We start from the raw sequence: 16,656 nt of genomic DNA, 5'->3' as shown, positions 1-16,656 counted from the left end.
CTTCCACAAACACAAAAACCTCATCTCCATAGTCACTTACCCTGGTTTCATGCTTCTTAGCCATCTCTGTGTTCTGTTGCAAAGACAAACTTAAGAGGTTTTCTTGGGTTCTCTTAAAAAATGTAGCCTTTATGAAAGAGCTGCAAGAAGAAAAGCATAAAAAGTTTCCTTAAAGGTGTAGAGGTCCCAGCAAACATGTGGAAGCTGGAGTTCTGGTCTGGTCAGCCCAATTAAGCTGTCTGATGTAGAGGAAAACAGAGTGGTGTTGGTTTCATTGTTCTATAGGAATACTTTTCTCCAGTTAGGACAGAAAAAAACAGTCAAAGTTGGTAAAGGGAGAGACAGAGGAGCTAAATACTCAAAATCCTTAGAGAAAACGTTTGAGGCGGAGGTTTATCTTCCAGCTGGACGAACAACCAGAAACATGCTGCCAGAAAGGTTTGGATGAAATGATATTCAGTCAATAGAATGGTCTAGTCAAAGTCCAGACCTGCATCTAATTGATAACCTTTAACAAAGTACGAAATTGTAATCCAGTTAAATACCTTGAAGTTCGCTGTTGCTGTAATATAGCTTAATAAGAAATGACTGAAGGTGTGTGAAAACTTTAGCATTTATTAAGGCTGAGTTTTGCATTAAATTACATTTTACATCCATTTTAGGAAGCAAACCTTTTAATATGAAATGATTTCCTCCTTGGGGATGCAGGAAGGGAATAAATCAGGCAAATGTTACGTTTTACTGACTAATTAAAGACATTAATCCATTCATCAACATGTTCATTTAGTTTTTGTACCGTTCTATTCGGTCTAATTAGCATTCAGCAATGCTCCTGCTGCTCATGAATTAGACTTTTAAATAACTAACAGAAATCAGGTTGTTTTCTTTGGTTGACATGAGTCCGCAGCATGTGGCTGGGTTTACTTTCACCCTGGACGAGCAGAACATTCGTCTCCTATGGCTGCAGCCATGATGGGAATAGACACATGCTTTCTAAGAGTGAGGAAATCTGGGGTTTATAAAAGCCACGCCTCCTTATCTAATGCTCCTAACTGCTTTTGCTGCAGAACATCTGGCTCAGGAGACCAAGCTCTCCAAGACGGAGGTGGACTGCTGGTTTTCGGAGCGCCGCGCCCTGAGGGACAACATGGAGAAGGTTCTGCTCACCATGGCCTCCAAGAACACAGAAGACCGAGTGGAGCGGCTTGGAGGAGCCCTGCTGAATGGAGCATCTCATCAAGAGCAGGATGGGAAGGACCGTCACTCTTCTCCTCACCCACCTGTCCTCTCCTCTTCCTCCTCATCCTCCTCTTCCCCTCCTGTGCTCGCCGCCTCCTCTCCTCAACCTCAGACGCATTCCTCTTCGCGATCTCCTCCCATCCTCAACTCTTCTTCTCCGCATCCTCCCCTCCTGTCAACCTCCTCGAGCCCAAATCTCATCTCAAGTCGTACACTACCCCTCCTCAGGGAGGTGAGAACTGATGAAAACAGCTTTTATGACTTTGTCCAAAAATGTTTCTTCTGTTTAAGATCATGTATTTATAAATCACACTCTTTGCCGGCAGATGTTCTGCCGGACCCAGTGGCCGTCCCCAGAGGAGTACAGCCAGCTGGAGCTCCAGACAAACCTGGGCCGCACCGACATCGTCCGCTGGTTCAAGGACCACCGCTCGGCCCTGAAGAACGGCGAGAATCTGGATTGGATGGAGGCTCCCCAGAAGCCAAGCGTCACTGAGCAGCAGAAAGCCGGCCAGCAGCAGAACGGACAGGTCTCTGAGAACAGCCAGAGCGTTTCCTTGGAAGTCAAGGCTGTGAATGGTGAGTTGTGGAGGAGAACATCCTGTTCTGTGTTTAAATCTTTATTTTTCCTCCAGACCTACGCTTTAAGCTGAATCTTGTTGGACCTTCCACCTGCAGAGGAGGAGGAGGTCGGTGGGAACGTAGCAGCTGCAGAGAAACAGTCCAGCCAAGACAAGGGGCAGTGGTTGGCCGAGCGGCTAACTCAGGGTGTGGCTGACCTGAGCCGAACGGGGCAGGACCAGAAAAGCTGTGGTGCTTCAGATAAAGGAAGGTAAAAAAAAAACTATTTTGTTTCATATTGGGGAAAAACATCCTTAAACTTTATATCAAAACAGGCAGATAAGAAAAGGATGTGTTGAAGTTTTCTTTTTTTATTATTCTCAGTAAAAAAAATTTCCCTTCTGTTCCTTAATAGTTTTTTTGTTTTCGTTTGCGTTTTCTTGCCAGGTGGGTAAAGGTCACCGTTGCTGCTGGAGAGGAGACTGAGGGAGTGGATAGACAGAGGCTGGCAACCGACACTGGTGTTCTGACCATGGAGCAACCAGGAAGGGTGACTGGTTGATGGTGCGTCCAACTATATACATCTTAGATTTTCTTCTATATGTATTCACTCAACCTTTTTTACCTCTTGACACACAATCTGAAACTTCAACACATTATTCTGGGATTTTATGTTTATGCACACTTCAGCTGAACTTTAAGGCTCCAACTGGACTTGTTTCCTGTGAGTCTCGGACTCTGCCGATTCATTAAAGGACAGGATTTCAAGGCACAGCCAGGGTGTTTAGAGGATACATTTTGGTTGCCTTCGAATTGCATCTCTGCTTTTTTGCGGATGATGCAGTTCGATTGAGTTCTTCAGCCGGTGATCTACAGCGCTCACTAAGGTGGTCTGCAGCCGAGTCTGAAGAGGCTGGGATGAAGATCAATGCCTCCAAATCTAAGGCCATGGTCTTAAACCCGAAAAAGGTTGAAAGCCTTCTCTGAGTCGGGTTTAAGTATCTCACTGAGGGTCTCTTCTTCATGGATGAGAGTGAAGTGGAGCATTAGATCCCTTGTTGGACTGATGCTGCTTTTGCAGTGATGTTGGTGCTGTACCAGTCTCTGGAGGCGGAGATAGCTGAGTCAAAGGCAAAGCTCTCCATCTATCAGTCGCTCTACGTTTCTACCCTCATCCAGTGTGAGGAGCTCTGGGTTGTGACCTAAAGAACCAGGGGAAAGGGGATCTAGAGCGGTGGTCAGAGGGGCCATTGCCACCCCTACCAGTTGATTTGCTGATCCCCTGGGATTTGATTCAATAACCTTGGGACAAGCAGTTTTCTGCTATGCCTGATGGTGGCAGCAGTGATTCCATCATTTGGAATTACAGGGTTTCTGCGGGTCATTAAAAATCATTAAAAGCCATTAAATAATTATTTTTTAAATTAAGGCCTTAATTGGCGTTATAATTCATTAAATTTGATAATCGTGGCATTAAAATGCTTTGGAAAAGAAGGTTGAGGCAGAGAAAAGGCTAGAGAATGGGGAAAATGCAAATATGAACCTGCATACGATGGATGGATGTTATGACCATCAATAAAAGTGGCTAACTATAGAAGGGAAGTAAAATGACTCTTGGTTTTCAACATATGGAGATAGAGGTCTGGAAAATGTGTGGAGAGCATCTGTGACCAATCTACCCCCTTTAGACTCTAGGCTGCTTCTACCAGATTAGCTAAACTAGAACCTTATACCCTATGTCTTTTCCGTTGCAAATCTTTTCGCCGATTCTTTACTGGATTTAGGTCTGCACTTTTGCTTGACCAGTCTAATGCATGAATTTGCTTTAAAAAAAAAAAAAAACCCTTTTTTCATTATCCGACTGGAAGAGAAACCTATACCCTGTAAGCCTGCATCCTTCCAGGAACATCCTTTATTTACATGCATCTACACTGGACGGTCTTCCTATCCGATTAACAATTAAGAAGCTGTGCACTCACTGTGGAGTGTTTAGGGAGATCTGCAGTGTTGGTTTTCTGCCTTGCATGTAGACTAGAGAGGTTAATTGTGGTTTCATCTAGTGGTTGTTTGCTTAATCTGCAAACAGGACCTTTAATAGTGTCCAAGGAACATTGGCTTTCTTCTTCATTAAAAGGCCATATTTGTGTAGCTCTTAAGATATGTATGTGTGTATACATGTATAAGTAAATCCCAATACAAAACTTTAAAGTTTGCAGTTGGTAGAGGACTAAATGTGGGAAAAAGGTTGAGGGTTGGGAATACTTTAGCTAGCAAAGGAATCTGGAAAAGACACTGGATCAGATGTTCAATATCTCCAACTTGGAAGACAATAGGAGTAATGGTCATGAAATGTTAATCTGTAGCTTGTCTTTGTTGGTCGTGGGGAGGGGGACAACAGGTGTTTAATTCACATTTAGAAACTAAACCATTACTTTTCTGCTTTAATTGGCCTTGGTTGTTTCCCTCGTCTGCAGCAGTCAGATTTCAAATACAGCAAGTTCCTCGGTGCTGAATCTGAGCTGCCAGGCTTTTTCCTCGGTTCATCCTGGCAGACGTTCCAGCCCTCTGTGACTCCTGACAGGACAAATTGTAGAGAATAAATGGGTGGCAGGAACAGATTGTGACTTGGCTTCAATTAAATGGTGAACTGTTCCTTTAAGAGGGCACAGCTGTGGCTCTGCAGCCATGCAGGAAGTTACTGGTGTGTAATTACGCCTGATTGGTCCTTCAAAAAGATGGCATGCACCCCCATTAGTATCGAATGCACAGACTAAAGCGCATGATTATCGATCTGTAAGGTCACAGAGGAGTATTTAATTTATTTATAAATGTTAAAGATATTCAGGCTTTTAGATTTCATTACAAACATTGTTGGAAAAGCACAAATACGACTTGTTGATGTGTTCTTTTGTTTGTTTGTTTTTGTTCTGCTTTAGGAGAAATAAATCTATAAATGCAGATTGAGCACCCATCGTGAGGCAAGTGGAGACAACCAATCAGATCCGTGGTGTGTCTGTGATGTCATCAAACCACAGCAGTGTGGAGAAGAGCTGACGCTGACACAAGGAAGAGGAGAGCCAAAGCTGGACTTGACGCAGATCTCCCACTTCTGTTATTATTTAGTTGTCTTAATATTTCTGTAAATAGTTTTTCATTCAGAGGAACGGCCTGTTCAGGTGTTCCTGCAGGGCGGATGGCTTTTCTTTTTAGAGTTTTTGATAACTGAATGTTGCCCCAAAACCTGGAATGTTTCTGGTTGATGTAATGAGATCAAAATGTATTATAGTCTATTTACTGGGGAACCACCCCCTCCTTTTTTTAAAAGATAAAAATAGATGCATTTTGCTCAATATGAGCAGATCTTGATGGCACTTGCATATTTTCTTGTGGTAGAGGTAGATGTTCTCATACCAGGCTGCTTTCAGATGCCTTTACGGTGATACGATGTGGGCGAGCGAGAGGAGTGTGCTGCTGAGGAAACAAAAGTGCACCAGGGTGCTGATACTTTAACAAACCTCGCCACGGTTTGCGTAAGCTGCACTCATGAAGCCGATGTAGAACATAACGTGCACATTTCTACAGAGAACTGATGAATCCCGGAGAATGCAGGGTCTGTTGGACACCAAGCTGCCTTTCCAGCTCATACCTGCAGAGTCGGGTATAGTTTCAGCTTCATGGTTGGTTCTGTGTTGTAGGTTTTGGCTGAAGCTACCAAAAGCCTTTTTTCTCTTTTATTTTTTAGTGAAAATGCTACATGCACTCTGAATACGCCGAGCACCTTTATCTGAGCCTTTTCATGTATCCGTCTTGTTCAGCTGTAAATACACCATCTAAGCTTCTTTTCTTTAGACTCAAGGTGGGACTGAATTCCCTTTTATTTCTGTACACAACTAAAAAAGGTCGGCGAATGGAGGATACAAAAACAAAAATTTAAAAGGCGGATGTAATGTCAGCAGTCAAAAGCTGTCATGGATTTCAAGGGTTTGTTTTTGATTCATACCGAGGCATCGTTTTAAACTTGATCTCTAATTTCTACATGAATGAAATGTTTTTTTTTTCTTTTCAGACAGCAAGTAAAGGAGCTGTAAGTTGCCATCAGCTGTATGACTGTATGCTGACTGCATGTTAGCTCCTGCTGCTTTAGCCTCACGGTTTCAAATACTGAACGTTTTCCTGACCTGTTAAAGGAGTACTGCTTGCAATTTCATTTTCTACAAGAAGTCTGATGCAATTCAATAAAAACAAAGTTGACAGCAAACACTGGTCGGCCCTTTTCTAACAAGAAAAACATGATTTTGAAGAAGGCACAAGCCTGCAAAGTTGACTTTATTAAGATTTCCTGTTAACTAGCATGCAGTGATTTGCAAAGATGTTCAAAAACCTTTCATGTTTTCATCTATTTCACTGGAGCTTTGTAAAAGAAAAGTTTTCATGGTTTTGAACATTTTTCACAGATAAAAACGTGGTTAAAATGCACTCAGACACCGGTCATTTGGCACCCAGGGTGAACTGACCAACCCACCCCACCCATACAAAACAAACCAACATTGTAAAAACATTTTCAAAATTACTTGACATTCTACAGATTCTAGTTACTGTAAAAGTATTGTTACTTTACATTAAGTACAAGTAAAATATATTTTGTGTTACAGCTACTGTTAGAAGTGCATTTTATCCCAAAAAACTGAAATGTCATCATTAAACTTGCGTCTCTCTGTTGCCTTTTGCCACTAAATATTGTCAAACAAGCCTTATTGTATAGGTTTGAATAAATAACATCTCAATGTTTTCAATATCAGTCCATGTTTTGCACTCCTGTTCCTCCTTGTAAACACTCGCTCCAGCTCAAACAGTCGCCCGAGGGACGCAGTGAGGAGGGAAGAGTTGGGGGCGTGTGGTTGGTGTTAATCTGTAGCTTGTCTCTGATTCATATTTACACTTGCAAAAAGCTGTTGTATACAAAGAAAGCGTAATTATGGTAATTTTGTTTTTCACCTTGGTCTATCAGCTCCACAAGCGCCCGTACATTTCTGGTGAGGGTATGTATGCTTATTCACTAAAAAACACTTTATTACTGCATTACCCTTAAAACTTGCAGGACAGCTTGATCTGAGAACCATGGTTCTAAACCACATAACTGAAGGTTAATAGAAACCTAAGAAATAAACTTTTAATTTCAAATTAGACAAATCTCATTCAAAACTTTTGCCTTAGAGTTTATCTGTGATTGAGTTTCAGAGCCGTTAATCCAAAGAAATGTTCTAATTTAATGTGAGCAGATTCCTTACGTTGGTCCTCAAACTCTTTAACCCCCCCTTAATAGATGCCACCCAGAGCAAAGAGCCATGTTCCTAATTAAAAAAAAACTGCACCTGCTCCTGAGCACATCCCACAGGGGAATATGGGCCGGCTCGAGCTAAAGGGACGGTATGTTTCCTAGCAACATTTTAGTTCCTCCAGGATGAACTAAAGCGTTGGTGGGGGAGGGGGTAATTGGCCCGTTACCCAGGCGGCTCGATGGATGGCCATCACTCCTCCTCGATAAAATGATGTACTGATAATCAGACTGCTTCATTGTGGTAGTGGAAGATTGTTAGGCAGCAATTAATGTCAGCTCCTCCTCTTTTAGGGAAAAAAAAAAAATTCACAGAAACCATTAAACTGGCATTAAGCATCTTCTCCTTTACATATTCCAAGTTTATTTTAATCCAAAGTATTGCGTTATATCAGCCTGAAAAATAATGAAAACACCCACACATATTTTCAATAAACAGCTGTATTTACAAAATAAATCATTTTCACCTCTTTCAGATCGTGTCTCTTGACAGAAAAAAAGTTCCAACTCTTCGCTCAAAGGCTCCAAATTATTTTACACTTATGGAAACTCAGACCTGGCAGCTACAGTTTAAACAGCCTCAGTCCTCCTGCTGATGGCGGCACGTTGAGAATTACAATGTAATCTGAAATTGCATCGCAGCGAGGGAGGAGTCTGAATCAATGTGTGCAGCTGCAATGTCCTGACCGATGGCATGTGGAGGAGAAAATGACGGAAGAGGACAGGAAAGATGGAAAGGAGAGGGTGGCAGGATATGAACAGTTAGTTTTTGTCTGGCTGCTTCACACAGAAACACGTGCAGTAGTAAAATCAGTGGCCAGAGTCTGAGTCCTGCAGTGCAAAGCAGTTGTGGTTAAAATACAAACTTCCTCTGATTTCACCCTGGATCATCTTTTAGGACCTAACGCACAGATTAAATTTGAGGTAAAAATTTTTTCTCTCTTTCAAACAGAAAATATGAGGAAGCAAGAATTTTAGCCGAAACAAAATCAACTGCTGGGCTGTTTGTTGGTGGAGTTGAGGGAGAGTAGATCTCATTCCCCCCCCAGGCGGAAGCCCTGCCCCCAGTTGTGACGTCCTCCACCCCCTCCTCCTGCGGCTGGCTCCTGGGGAACTGGTCTCCTGGTCGGAGGAACTCCAAACCCGGATACTCCTCCTCTTGTGTTCGGAAAGAACCGATATCTGGAGCAGGAAAACAGTCGATTTAAAAATGACCTTGTTACTAACAAGTAAGTAAAGTTACAGAAACACCTGAAAATTATCGGTAAGAAGAAAAAAAACTATTTTCTACAGATGGAGTAAAACCAGAAGCTACTATATTCAGTAATTAATCAGGAAAAAAAAAAACTGATCAGTGAAGCTTTTCTTTGATCTATTCTAAAAACTACTGATTTCTATTCACTGGATTGCTGATAGGCTGTCGGTAGTACAAAGTGCTTTGAAATCACCAGCCGCCATATTGGTCCTCCCTAGTAAGACCGGGCTTAATGTAAACAAAACGTGCGCTACAGTATCAAACAACGATGATGTTCTCATTTTGAGGGGGGTTTAAGACTTTTAAAATAAAGATAAAGTCATCATTCTGACACATTTGCCGTTTCACAGCATCACTTGATGACTGTAATTTACAGTTAAAAAAAGACATCACATTGCATATTTAAAATGAAGTCTATAGATAATGTAATATAATATCATACAAATCTACCACAAGAAAATTAGTGCGTTAATAGAGTTTAATACTACTGTAGGCAGATATTAGGAATATTACAGACACATACTATCTGATGATGTTCCAAAGTGCTAAAATGATAATGTGCATGTATTGATTACATTGTTATGGTAATTACATTACAGGCATTAATATGGCGTGACTCGATGGCCGTTTCTCAATATGCGTACTTGTGCGTTCTCGTGTGCTCGTTAAACGCCATCCACCTCAGCCCTAGTATTGTCCAAATTCACAAGAAAGCGAAGACAGAACAGATAGAGTCCCCGGTTGTTGTTCTCGCCCTGTTGCTACCCGATCCTAGCCTGGGTGCCATTCCAAACTTAGTCCCGCCCACAACGTTTGAGGTCAGGAAGTTCGGTCTGGCATTGCTCAACAGTAGCGCGAGTATGCTAGCACAATATCTGGCGGGCCAATCAAATTGTCAGGGCGGGCTTTATACGATGATGGACAGATGATCAACAGTAACGTAATCAACCACGTGACCAAAGCGCGCATGGGTGACAAAAACAATGGCTGCCGCTGGAGAGTTTAGGTGAGTAGATTCTGCTATTAGGTCTGTTCTAGAAGATATCGACAGCAAATTAATTTTAAAAGGAGGAACAGAGAAACGCGATCAAGGCTCATCTTCTTATTATAGTCGTGCAACTGCACGCTTTGATTTTTGTTGACAACAACTATGCGTCGCTTAACATACGTCACGCACTCCGTTGCTCTTATTGGTTGTAGGTCTATCCAATTGAGTGCAGAGGCATTTTTTTTCCCTGGTTCATTCAAAACACGCCCCATAATCACAGCTCTATGAAGCAGTATCAGACTCATATTCTGACTAGAATTGAGTAGGACTACGTCAGGCTAACCCGATCCATCCCGGAAACACGATCCGTTCTGCACATGCGCCATCAGGTAATTTCCGCATGTGCATCCAGATATACATTGGGTTCGTCCTCAATTTTATTTTGTTAAAAAGACCTAAATGTTTTCCCTTCCCAAAAATAGTAAACATACTAAATTATAATGTTTTGAAGGTTAATAATATATTTCCTGAGAAAATAAAGTCCTTAAAATCCTGTTTTATCACTCGTCTCTGCCCGGCGTGCACCGGAAATGGGATCCTACGCTACTTCCGACGGCTAACTTCTTCGGCTTTGGATTAAACATAAATCTAGTCTTTTTGAATTTTATGTTTTCGTTTCGTTTTAATCTCATGCTATATAGTGCGCAGTCTTAAGAAAGAAAACTTAAATGCAGATTAACATGTTTTAATCATATTTTGCCAGACTGCTCTGAGCATGTCCCATGATGACGTCAGAGAAGCAGTTTAACGAAGAAAATGTAAAAAGCATAAAATTTGTCTCATAAAAGTCATAAAACATTTTTTAAAGATGTGTATCAGCATTCTTTAGTGAGTTAAGGATAGAAATAAGTAGTCGTAGTTTTAGCATCATAATTACATTATCTATGGACACCTGGATGTATATCTTTCCGTGCATGCGCAGGACGCATCGTGCTTCCAGGATGGATCGGGTAGTGACACGCCCCTCCCTATTTACCCAGCATGCATCAGAGCAGACTTGACCGTTCTTGAGATTCACAGCTGTCCCAGCATGCACTGTGGCAGCAGCAGCTTTCAATGGAGTGCTCCATTGAAAGTTTAAAGTTCTGTTTTCTGTTGATCAATAAAAGTGAGTTTTAAGATCATCAGAATCTCAAACTTTAAAGCTTCACTATATGGTATATTTATCTACCTAAGGTGTAATAAAAAAAAAAAAAAAAATCAAACTTGAGAGGACAGCAGTAACCAGCGGACCTCCGAGGGTAACGGCAGTCAGGGCTAACCACAGCCCGTGTGCAGCAGCCCTCTCCCAAGGACCGCTGGCTCCGATGGCAATGTTTTTTTTTTTATTTGGCAAAATGATCTTTGATTTGTGTTTATGTGACTGTGTTAATTATTATTCCCCGCCAGATGAAAAAGTAATAATTTATCATTATCTAGAGACTATTAATAACAGGAGATGAAATGCAGCTCTAGACGAGCATGTGGTGATGTCATCAGTACGCGTCTGTTCCAATTGACCCATATTTATGCTGCGTGCAAACCATGAATAAATAGAGATCAGTGCTTTAAACTCACAGGAACTCTGGTGTGGACAGGAAGCAGCGTCCTCCCAGGTCCATGGGGTATTTAAACATGAGAAAGAAGTAGAGGTGGCCCACCAGGTTACCCGTCAGCTCATTCACAAACCTGCAGAGAAACCAAAACAGGAGGAGTACAGAAACACGTCTGGCTTCTCATGGCGTTGGAACCCAATGAACAGGAAGTGGAACTTACGAGCCTCCGATTATAAAGTTGAAGACCAGGATGACCCAAGGGAGATAGTGCGCCTGCAAAGAGAGCAACAAACGACCTGTTAACCTGGGGAGCTTATATGCAACCATATCAGTCATGGATTTTTTTTTTTTTTTTTTTTTACCTTAAAGCGAGTTCCAAACCAGAAGGACACAATCGTTTCTTTATTGAACTGGGCCCAGACGTACAAAACTGACATAATCATTGGGATCATCAGCAGCTGAAACAGAGCAGAAGCAAAATGAGATTCTTTAACCAGTTGCTGAGTTAATCACTGGTATTTATTTATTTAAAAGGGAGAGTGCATATTCAGGAACATTTAAATGTAAATATGCAGACTGGCTCCAAGGCTACTGGTCAGAAGAATGCTGCAGCCGTTCCTGACTGGGACCCGAATAAAAGTTGGAATAGATCTCTGAGAAACTCAGATTAAAAATACAAACCTGATACAACGATGTATGAGGATGGTGTTTGGCCAATAACAACAATCTGAATAGTGTGGGGTGTACTGAGTCGACTTCCATCAGAAGTTAGCATATTTTATAAACTGAGCTCTTCTGTGTAATAAGAAGCTGTTATTACCCAGAACACACCATCCTAATGACTACACAAGGTGGCTGCAGCATCATGCTGTGGGGAGACTTGTTGCAGGTCAGAATTGAATTGAAGATAATGGGAGCTAAAGACTTATGGTTGTGGCGGAGGCTCTCATTCATGAGCATTCAGAGGAGTGATATGGAGCTATAATGGTTCCAGCTGATCCACATCTGATCTGTAAAAACAGCCAAACCAGCTTCTACAAACCATTCATTCACTCACAGAGGAGGTTCATTTTCAGATTTTGATCAGATAATATCAGTGAAGGTTGAGGCTGTGGCGTTACAAAATGTGAATCGACGAATTCAATGTTGCACATTATGCTTGTTTAACCGGATCTTAGTTTTGCAAACGGCTGCTGCTTTCTTCAAACGCTCAGTGGAGTCCAGCCAGCACTGTGGTGTGCACACAGTGAGAGACTGCACAGTATTCTTACCCGCATGTCCATCAGCAGCCCAGTTATCTAGAGACACCAAGTCAAGGACAAAAAGCTCACTGTGGTTTCATTTTCAGGATCAGAGAGTCAGGGAGAAAAAGAAAGAAATCGCCAACTTAAATCCCTATTTCAGCTCTAGGAACACTGGAGCAAAGGATCCGACCTTGGCAGATGACATCTTTCGCACCTCACTACCTCCACACATTCCTCTCATCTTCATGCAGTTATCAAAACTGGAAATATCCTAATATTGAATTATACAGAGTTTTAGCGTAAGCTGGCTCTAAACTCCTGACTGAACATCATGGAGACGTAGGCCGGACTATAGAGCTGCTAGAGCTGCATGTGACCTAGATTGGGTTTCTCTGCTCTGCAGAGGAGCGACTGACACTGGGACACTGGCGCAGAGCCACCCTGACATGACACGCAGCGCAGAGAGAGAGAGTATGTGGAAAAACAAGCTACCATGGAAAACAACTAAATGTTCATTCAGTCCTTAAAGGTTTTAGTCTATAGGAGATGACGCTGAAAGGATACAACAATACAAATCCAGTTGAAAAGGAGCATGAAGACGTAGTCAGCAGGCCGGCCATCAAACGCCCCTGAAGATTACAAAAGGAAGAAACATTTTTTAAAATGTAGATAAGACAGATTATGTTAGAATGACAGGAAGCAGACTATGTAATGAACAGCCTCACCTGTTTCTAGCCGAGTGGAGTACTGGTAGAGGAAATAAAGATTGACCAGGTATAGAAACCCAGTGTTTGGAGTAATAGGGAAATAAAGGGTGGCTGTCACTGGTCTCCAGATCTGAAACAAAAAAAAAAAATCACGAGGACTGTGAAGGATTTTTAGCCATCAGAATCTGTGATAACTAGAGCTGCAAAAATTAATCGATTATTGAAATGACTCGCCAACTAACGGAGTATAGAGACAGTAAAACATGCCTTTAGCTGACAGAGCAGCCCACTTAGCGTGTTAACTATACCAAAATTGTGAAAAATATATAGATATTTTGCATTTAAGATAAAAAAAAATACTTTCTCCTGTCAATATGCTCTATCCAGAACTCCACAAGTCGAAAAGTTTGTTTCACTTAGTTTAACTGTGTATAAAATCTACTTTAAGGAACGTTTGCTGTCAGATTAATAATTATAATTATTAATCGAAAACATAATCGTCAGATTAATGGATGATCACAATCATCGTTAGTCGCAGGCCTAGTGATATGTCTTTCACAGCATTAAATGTGCTGAATAGAAAGATTTGCAAACAAGCCAGGAACAGTTGAAATTTGCAATTAATAATTTTAGCTATTTTCATCTCAAAGCTGGAAATAGATGCACGTTTTTATGATCACGATTTTATGAAGAAATACAATGCAAACAAAGTAGAAAAGATTGAATTTTGTTTAGTTTCCATAAAAGAACCAATAAAAACCTGTAACCTCCATGAATAAAGCATATACTCTAATATATTTTCCCATTGATAATTGTTCTAAAGTTATAATGCTAAAGCAGTTAGCTGGACCATGACTGATACAGGATGGGATCTAACATGCATTCAACTATGATTAGGTTCTGATATGACTGAATATAAGGATGTTTGGAATGTGGGTTTAAAAAGGGGCCAAAGTTTGCCTGCTGATGTAAAATAAATAGAATAAATCTTGATTGTTTTCAAATGTTTTGTTTGCAGACAAAAACAAAAACAAACTCCTAAGATAAACAACATGAGTTGTTGTCGACCACAAAGCGCCATATACTGGTATATAAACCTCATTTTGAGGCACATCCTGTGGATTATATCAGACATGTAGCTGCTACTTCTGATAGTTGAATTTTGTAAAGGTATCCATCAGATATTAACTATATACCTTTAGAACTTCTTTCTAGAGAACATGAGAATACAGTTATTTATTAATATTATCATTATAACATCTAGATATTTTTGTTCATCATACATAATTATGCTGAACAATGTTCAATGAATACTATTAAACTTATAAATTAGTTTGTGCTTGAACCCTGATGCCTTGAAGAACACATTTAGCAGTTTTTATATTTGCTGTCGTGCAGTCGCCGCCTTGTGGACACAAACAAAACATCATCCTTTAAATAAATACACGTTCCCAAACCTTCTATAAATTACATTTATAATCAAATTTACTACACAAATTAAAATTATAAATTTAGTCCAAGTAATATCTTCGATAATACGTTCAATCCGATGTTGATTATCGTTATGTACACATAGGGAAGATTGTAAAGCACCCGGAAGTCTTAACCCCCCTCTCCTCTACGTGTCAAGTTCTTATTGGCTGCAGCAGAAGGCCCGTTGGTATTAGCCAGCTGCTAACAACAAGAACACACGAATGACCAGGAACTACACGATAAATAAGAGCACCGTTCCGACACAACCACACAGCCTTGATTAACTCACCTGAAATCTGCTAAAAACCAGTTCCGGGATCAGCATAAGGTTCTTAAAATCAATCAGTCCCAGTTTCCCAATAAAAGGCACAGCTACCGAAGCAGCAAACCAATACCGGGTGACCAAAGGGATGCTTCTGAACCAGTCCCCGATGTCTGACATCTTCCCATAGGACTAATGCCAACTGATTAGTCCGAAATAACGCCTCTTCTTTGAGAAAGGAAAAGTCAAACTCGCTTAAAAGTCCAAGTCTTTTTTGTATGTTTGACAGCTTATTCAATGCTAAGTTAACATGACGTGGCTAATCATTGGGAGCTAGCTTTGCATCTGTTGAAGTCGCTGATGTCAACGAAGCGAAGATCCGGTCAAGATTTTCACAATAAAATTCACTAAAAAAAAAAAAGAAAAGAAAAAAAAAGTTGAATTACCCCAGTTGTTTTATTGATATTCAGTATCAACAAGGCATGAACAAGCTTTGAGAAAAATTGCATAGTATTAATTTGGAAAGCTTTTTTTCCCGAAATTATTCTTTATGAAACTCCCCACAAACTATTTTTATTTTTTTTTCAATTGTGGTTGATCTGATGAAATACATATTGTGCACTAATAATGTTCTAAAATGCCATAGCTGTCCGTGCTCCATTCCCCATAGTGAGGTCCACAGAACTAAAATAATAATAATTCATTTTTTTATCAAGGTTATGTTAAATCTGTAAAAAGAGAAACAATACTACCCTTAATTTGGAGGTGAAGGGGCCAGGAAGACCGGATATATTTTGAATATCTAACCCCAGTTTTTCTTTTTCGGTTCTGTTTCCTGACAAATTTGCATAAGCGCCCTGCTGACCATTCAGAAGAAGCCAGCGAAAGGAAAAGGCGTGCAGCTGCCTGAGGAGTGGGTTTAAAATAGAAGATGAAAAAGATGGGCAGCATCTAGATTAACATGCATACGTTTTTGTATTATTTGTAATGCACTATAATTTGGAAATGGTTAAAATAAATTAAAGTATATTTTTTCACCTGCATGGAAGTAGTCCCACAAAAGTCTTTACTGGTAATAGTTTTGCAAGAATGTGCAAGGTAGATAGTAGTACAGCAAAGTAATGATCAAGTATATTGAATATTAACTGCAGAGTATGCTTTTTAATTAATTGGAATAAGTCGACATTATAAATAAGCATATTATTACCACAGTAAGAGTATATTAAAAGTATAAAGCTTATATATTTTTTAGACATTAACAAATCATTTTTTATGTAGTTATATTTTTAATGTAGTTATAATACAACCACAGTAGACTTTAATTGAACTAATAAGGCCTCCTTAATCCCACCAACACATCTTCCATTGTTTTGTGGATCTGTAGAAGGCATTGGACCGGGTCCCTCAGGGGAGGGGTTACCAGGTCCTTTAATAAGGGCTGTTAGGTCTCTGTATGACAGAGCTTGGTTTGCATTGGTGAGGGTTGGACTCCACCAAGGTTGCCTTTTGTCACCGATTCCCTTCATTCCCTTTTATTGACAGAGTTTCTAGTTGCAGCCAAGGTGTTTAGGGGATTTGTTTTGGTGGCCTTAAGATCACGTCTCTGTTATTCGCAGATGATGTGGTTCTATTGGCTTCACCAGGGCATGATCTACAGCTCTCACTGGAGCAGTTCGCAGCTGAGCGTGAAGCGGCCAGAATGAGGATCAGAGCCTCCAAATCCGAGACCATGGTCTTGGAGGCCCTTCTCCAGGTTGGGGAGGTAGTACTGTCCATAGTGAAAGAGTTTAAGTATCTTGGGGTCTTGTTCACGAATGAGGGGGAAAATGGAGCGGGAGATCGATAGGCGGATCAGCCAGGTCAGCCAGGACAAAAGGCCTAACAACTTCCTTTTCAGAGGCATAGGCCATTATCGGGTATTGCAGGACAACAATGACCTCAATGACGAACCATTACTAAAAGGAGAACCTGTTCTTTCAGTTCAATTTGCATTTTTT

The 16,656-nt window shown here is 40.7% G+C and overlaps 2 protein-coding genes across 7 annotated transcripts in view; one reads left to right on the top strand and one right to left on the bottom strand.

Moving 5' to 3' along the window:
• zhx2 (zinc fingers and homeoboxes 2) overlaps positions 1–6,049 on the top strand; it is a 33,182-nt gene extending 27,133 nt beyond the window's left edge. For 4 of the 6 annotated variants that reach the window (XM_015377233.1, XM_015377227.1, XM_015377230.1 and 1 more), the window contains 5 exons: positions 1,068–1,471; positions 1,566–1,818; positions 1,918–2,071; positions 2,248–2,364; positions 4,737–6,049. In XM_015377233.1, coding sequence (XP_015232719.1) covers positions 1,068–1,471; positions 1,566–1,818; positions 1,918–2,071; positions 2,248–2,362 — 926 coding nt within the window. In that variant the 3' untranslated portion in view covers positions 2,363–2,364; positions 4,737–6,049. Of the gene's footprint in view, positions 1–1,067; positions 1,472–1,565; positions 1,819–1,917; positions 2,072–2,247; positions 2,366–4,736 lie in introns of those variants that run through there. The other 2 variants (XM_015377232.1, XM_015377231.1) reach the window with 2 other exon arrangements.
• Positions 6,050–7,491: 1,442 nt separating this feature from the next.
• Positions 7,492–14,839, bottom strand: derl1 (derlin 1). Its single transcript, XM_015377206.1, has 8 exons — positions 14,687–14,839; positions 12,943–13,054; positions 12,782–12,846; positions 12,245–12,271; positions 11,336–11,431; positions 11,194–11,246; positions 10,996–11,106; positions 7,492–8,317 (listed from the first exon to the last, which is right to left on the bottom strand). The coding sequence occupies exons 1-8, from the start codon at positions 14,837–14,839 to the stop codon at positions 8,170–8,172; spliced, it is 765 nt and encodes a 254-aa protein (XP_015232692.1). The 3' UTR covers positions 7,492–8,169.
• Positions 14,840–16,656: the final 1,817 nt, after the last annotated feature.

This window comes from Cyprinodon variegatus, unplaced genomic scaffold (assembly GCF_000732505.1).
Source record: "Cyprinodon variegatus isolate N-32 unplaced genomic scaffold, C_variegatus-1.0 Scaffold149, whole genome shotgun sequence".
Classification (NCBI taxonomy): domain Eukaryota; kingdom Metazoa; phylum Chordata; class Actinopteri; order Cyprinodontiformes; family Cyprinodontidae; genus Cyprinodon; species Cyprinodon variegatus.
Note: the sequence above shows the minus strand (reverse complement) of the source record. Positions and strands in the feature narration are given on the sequence as shown.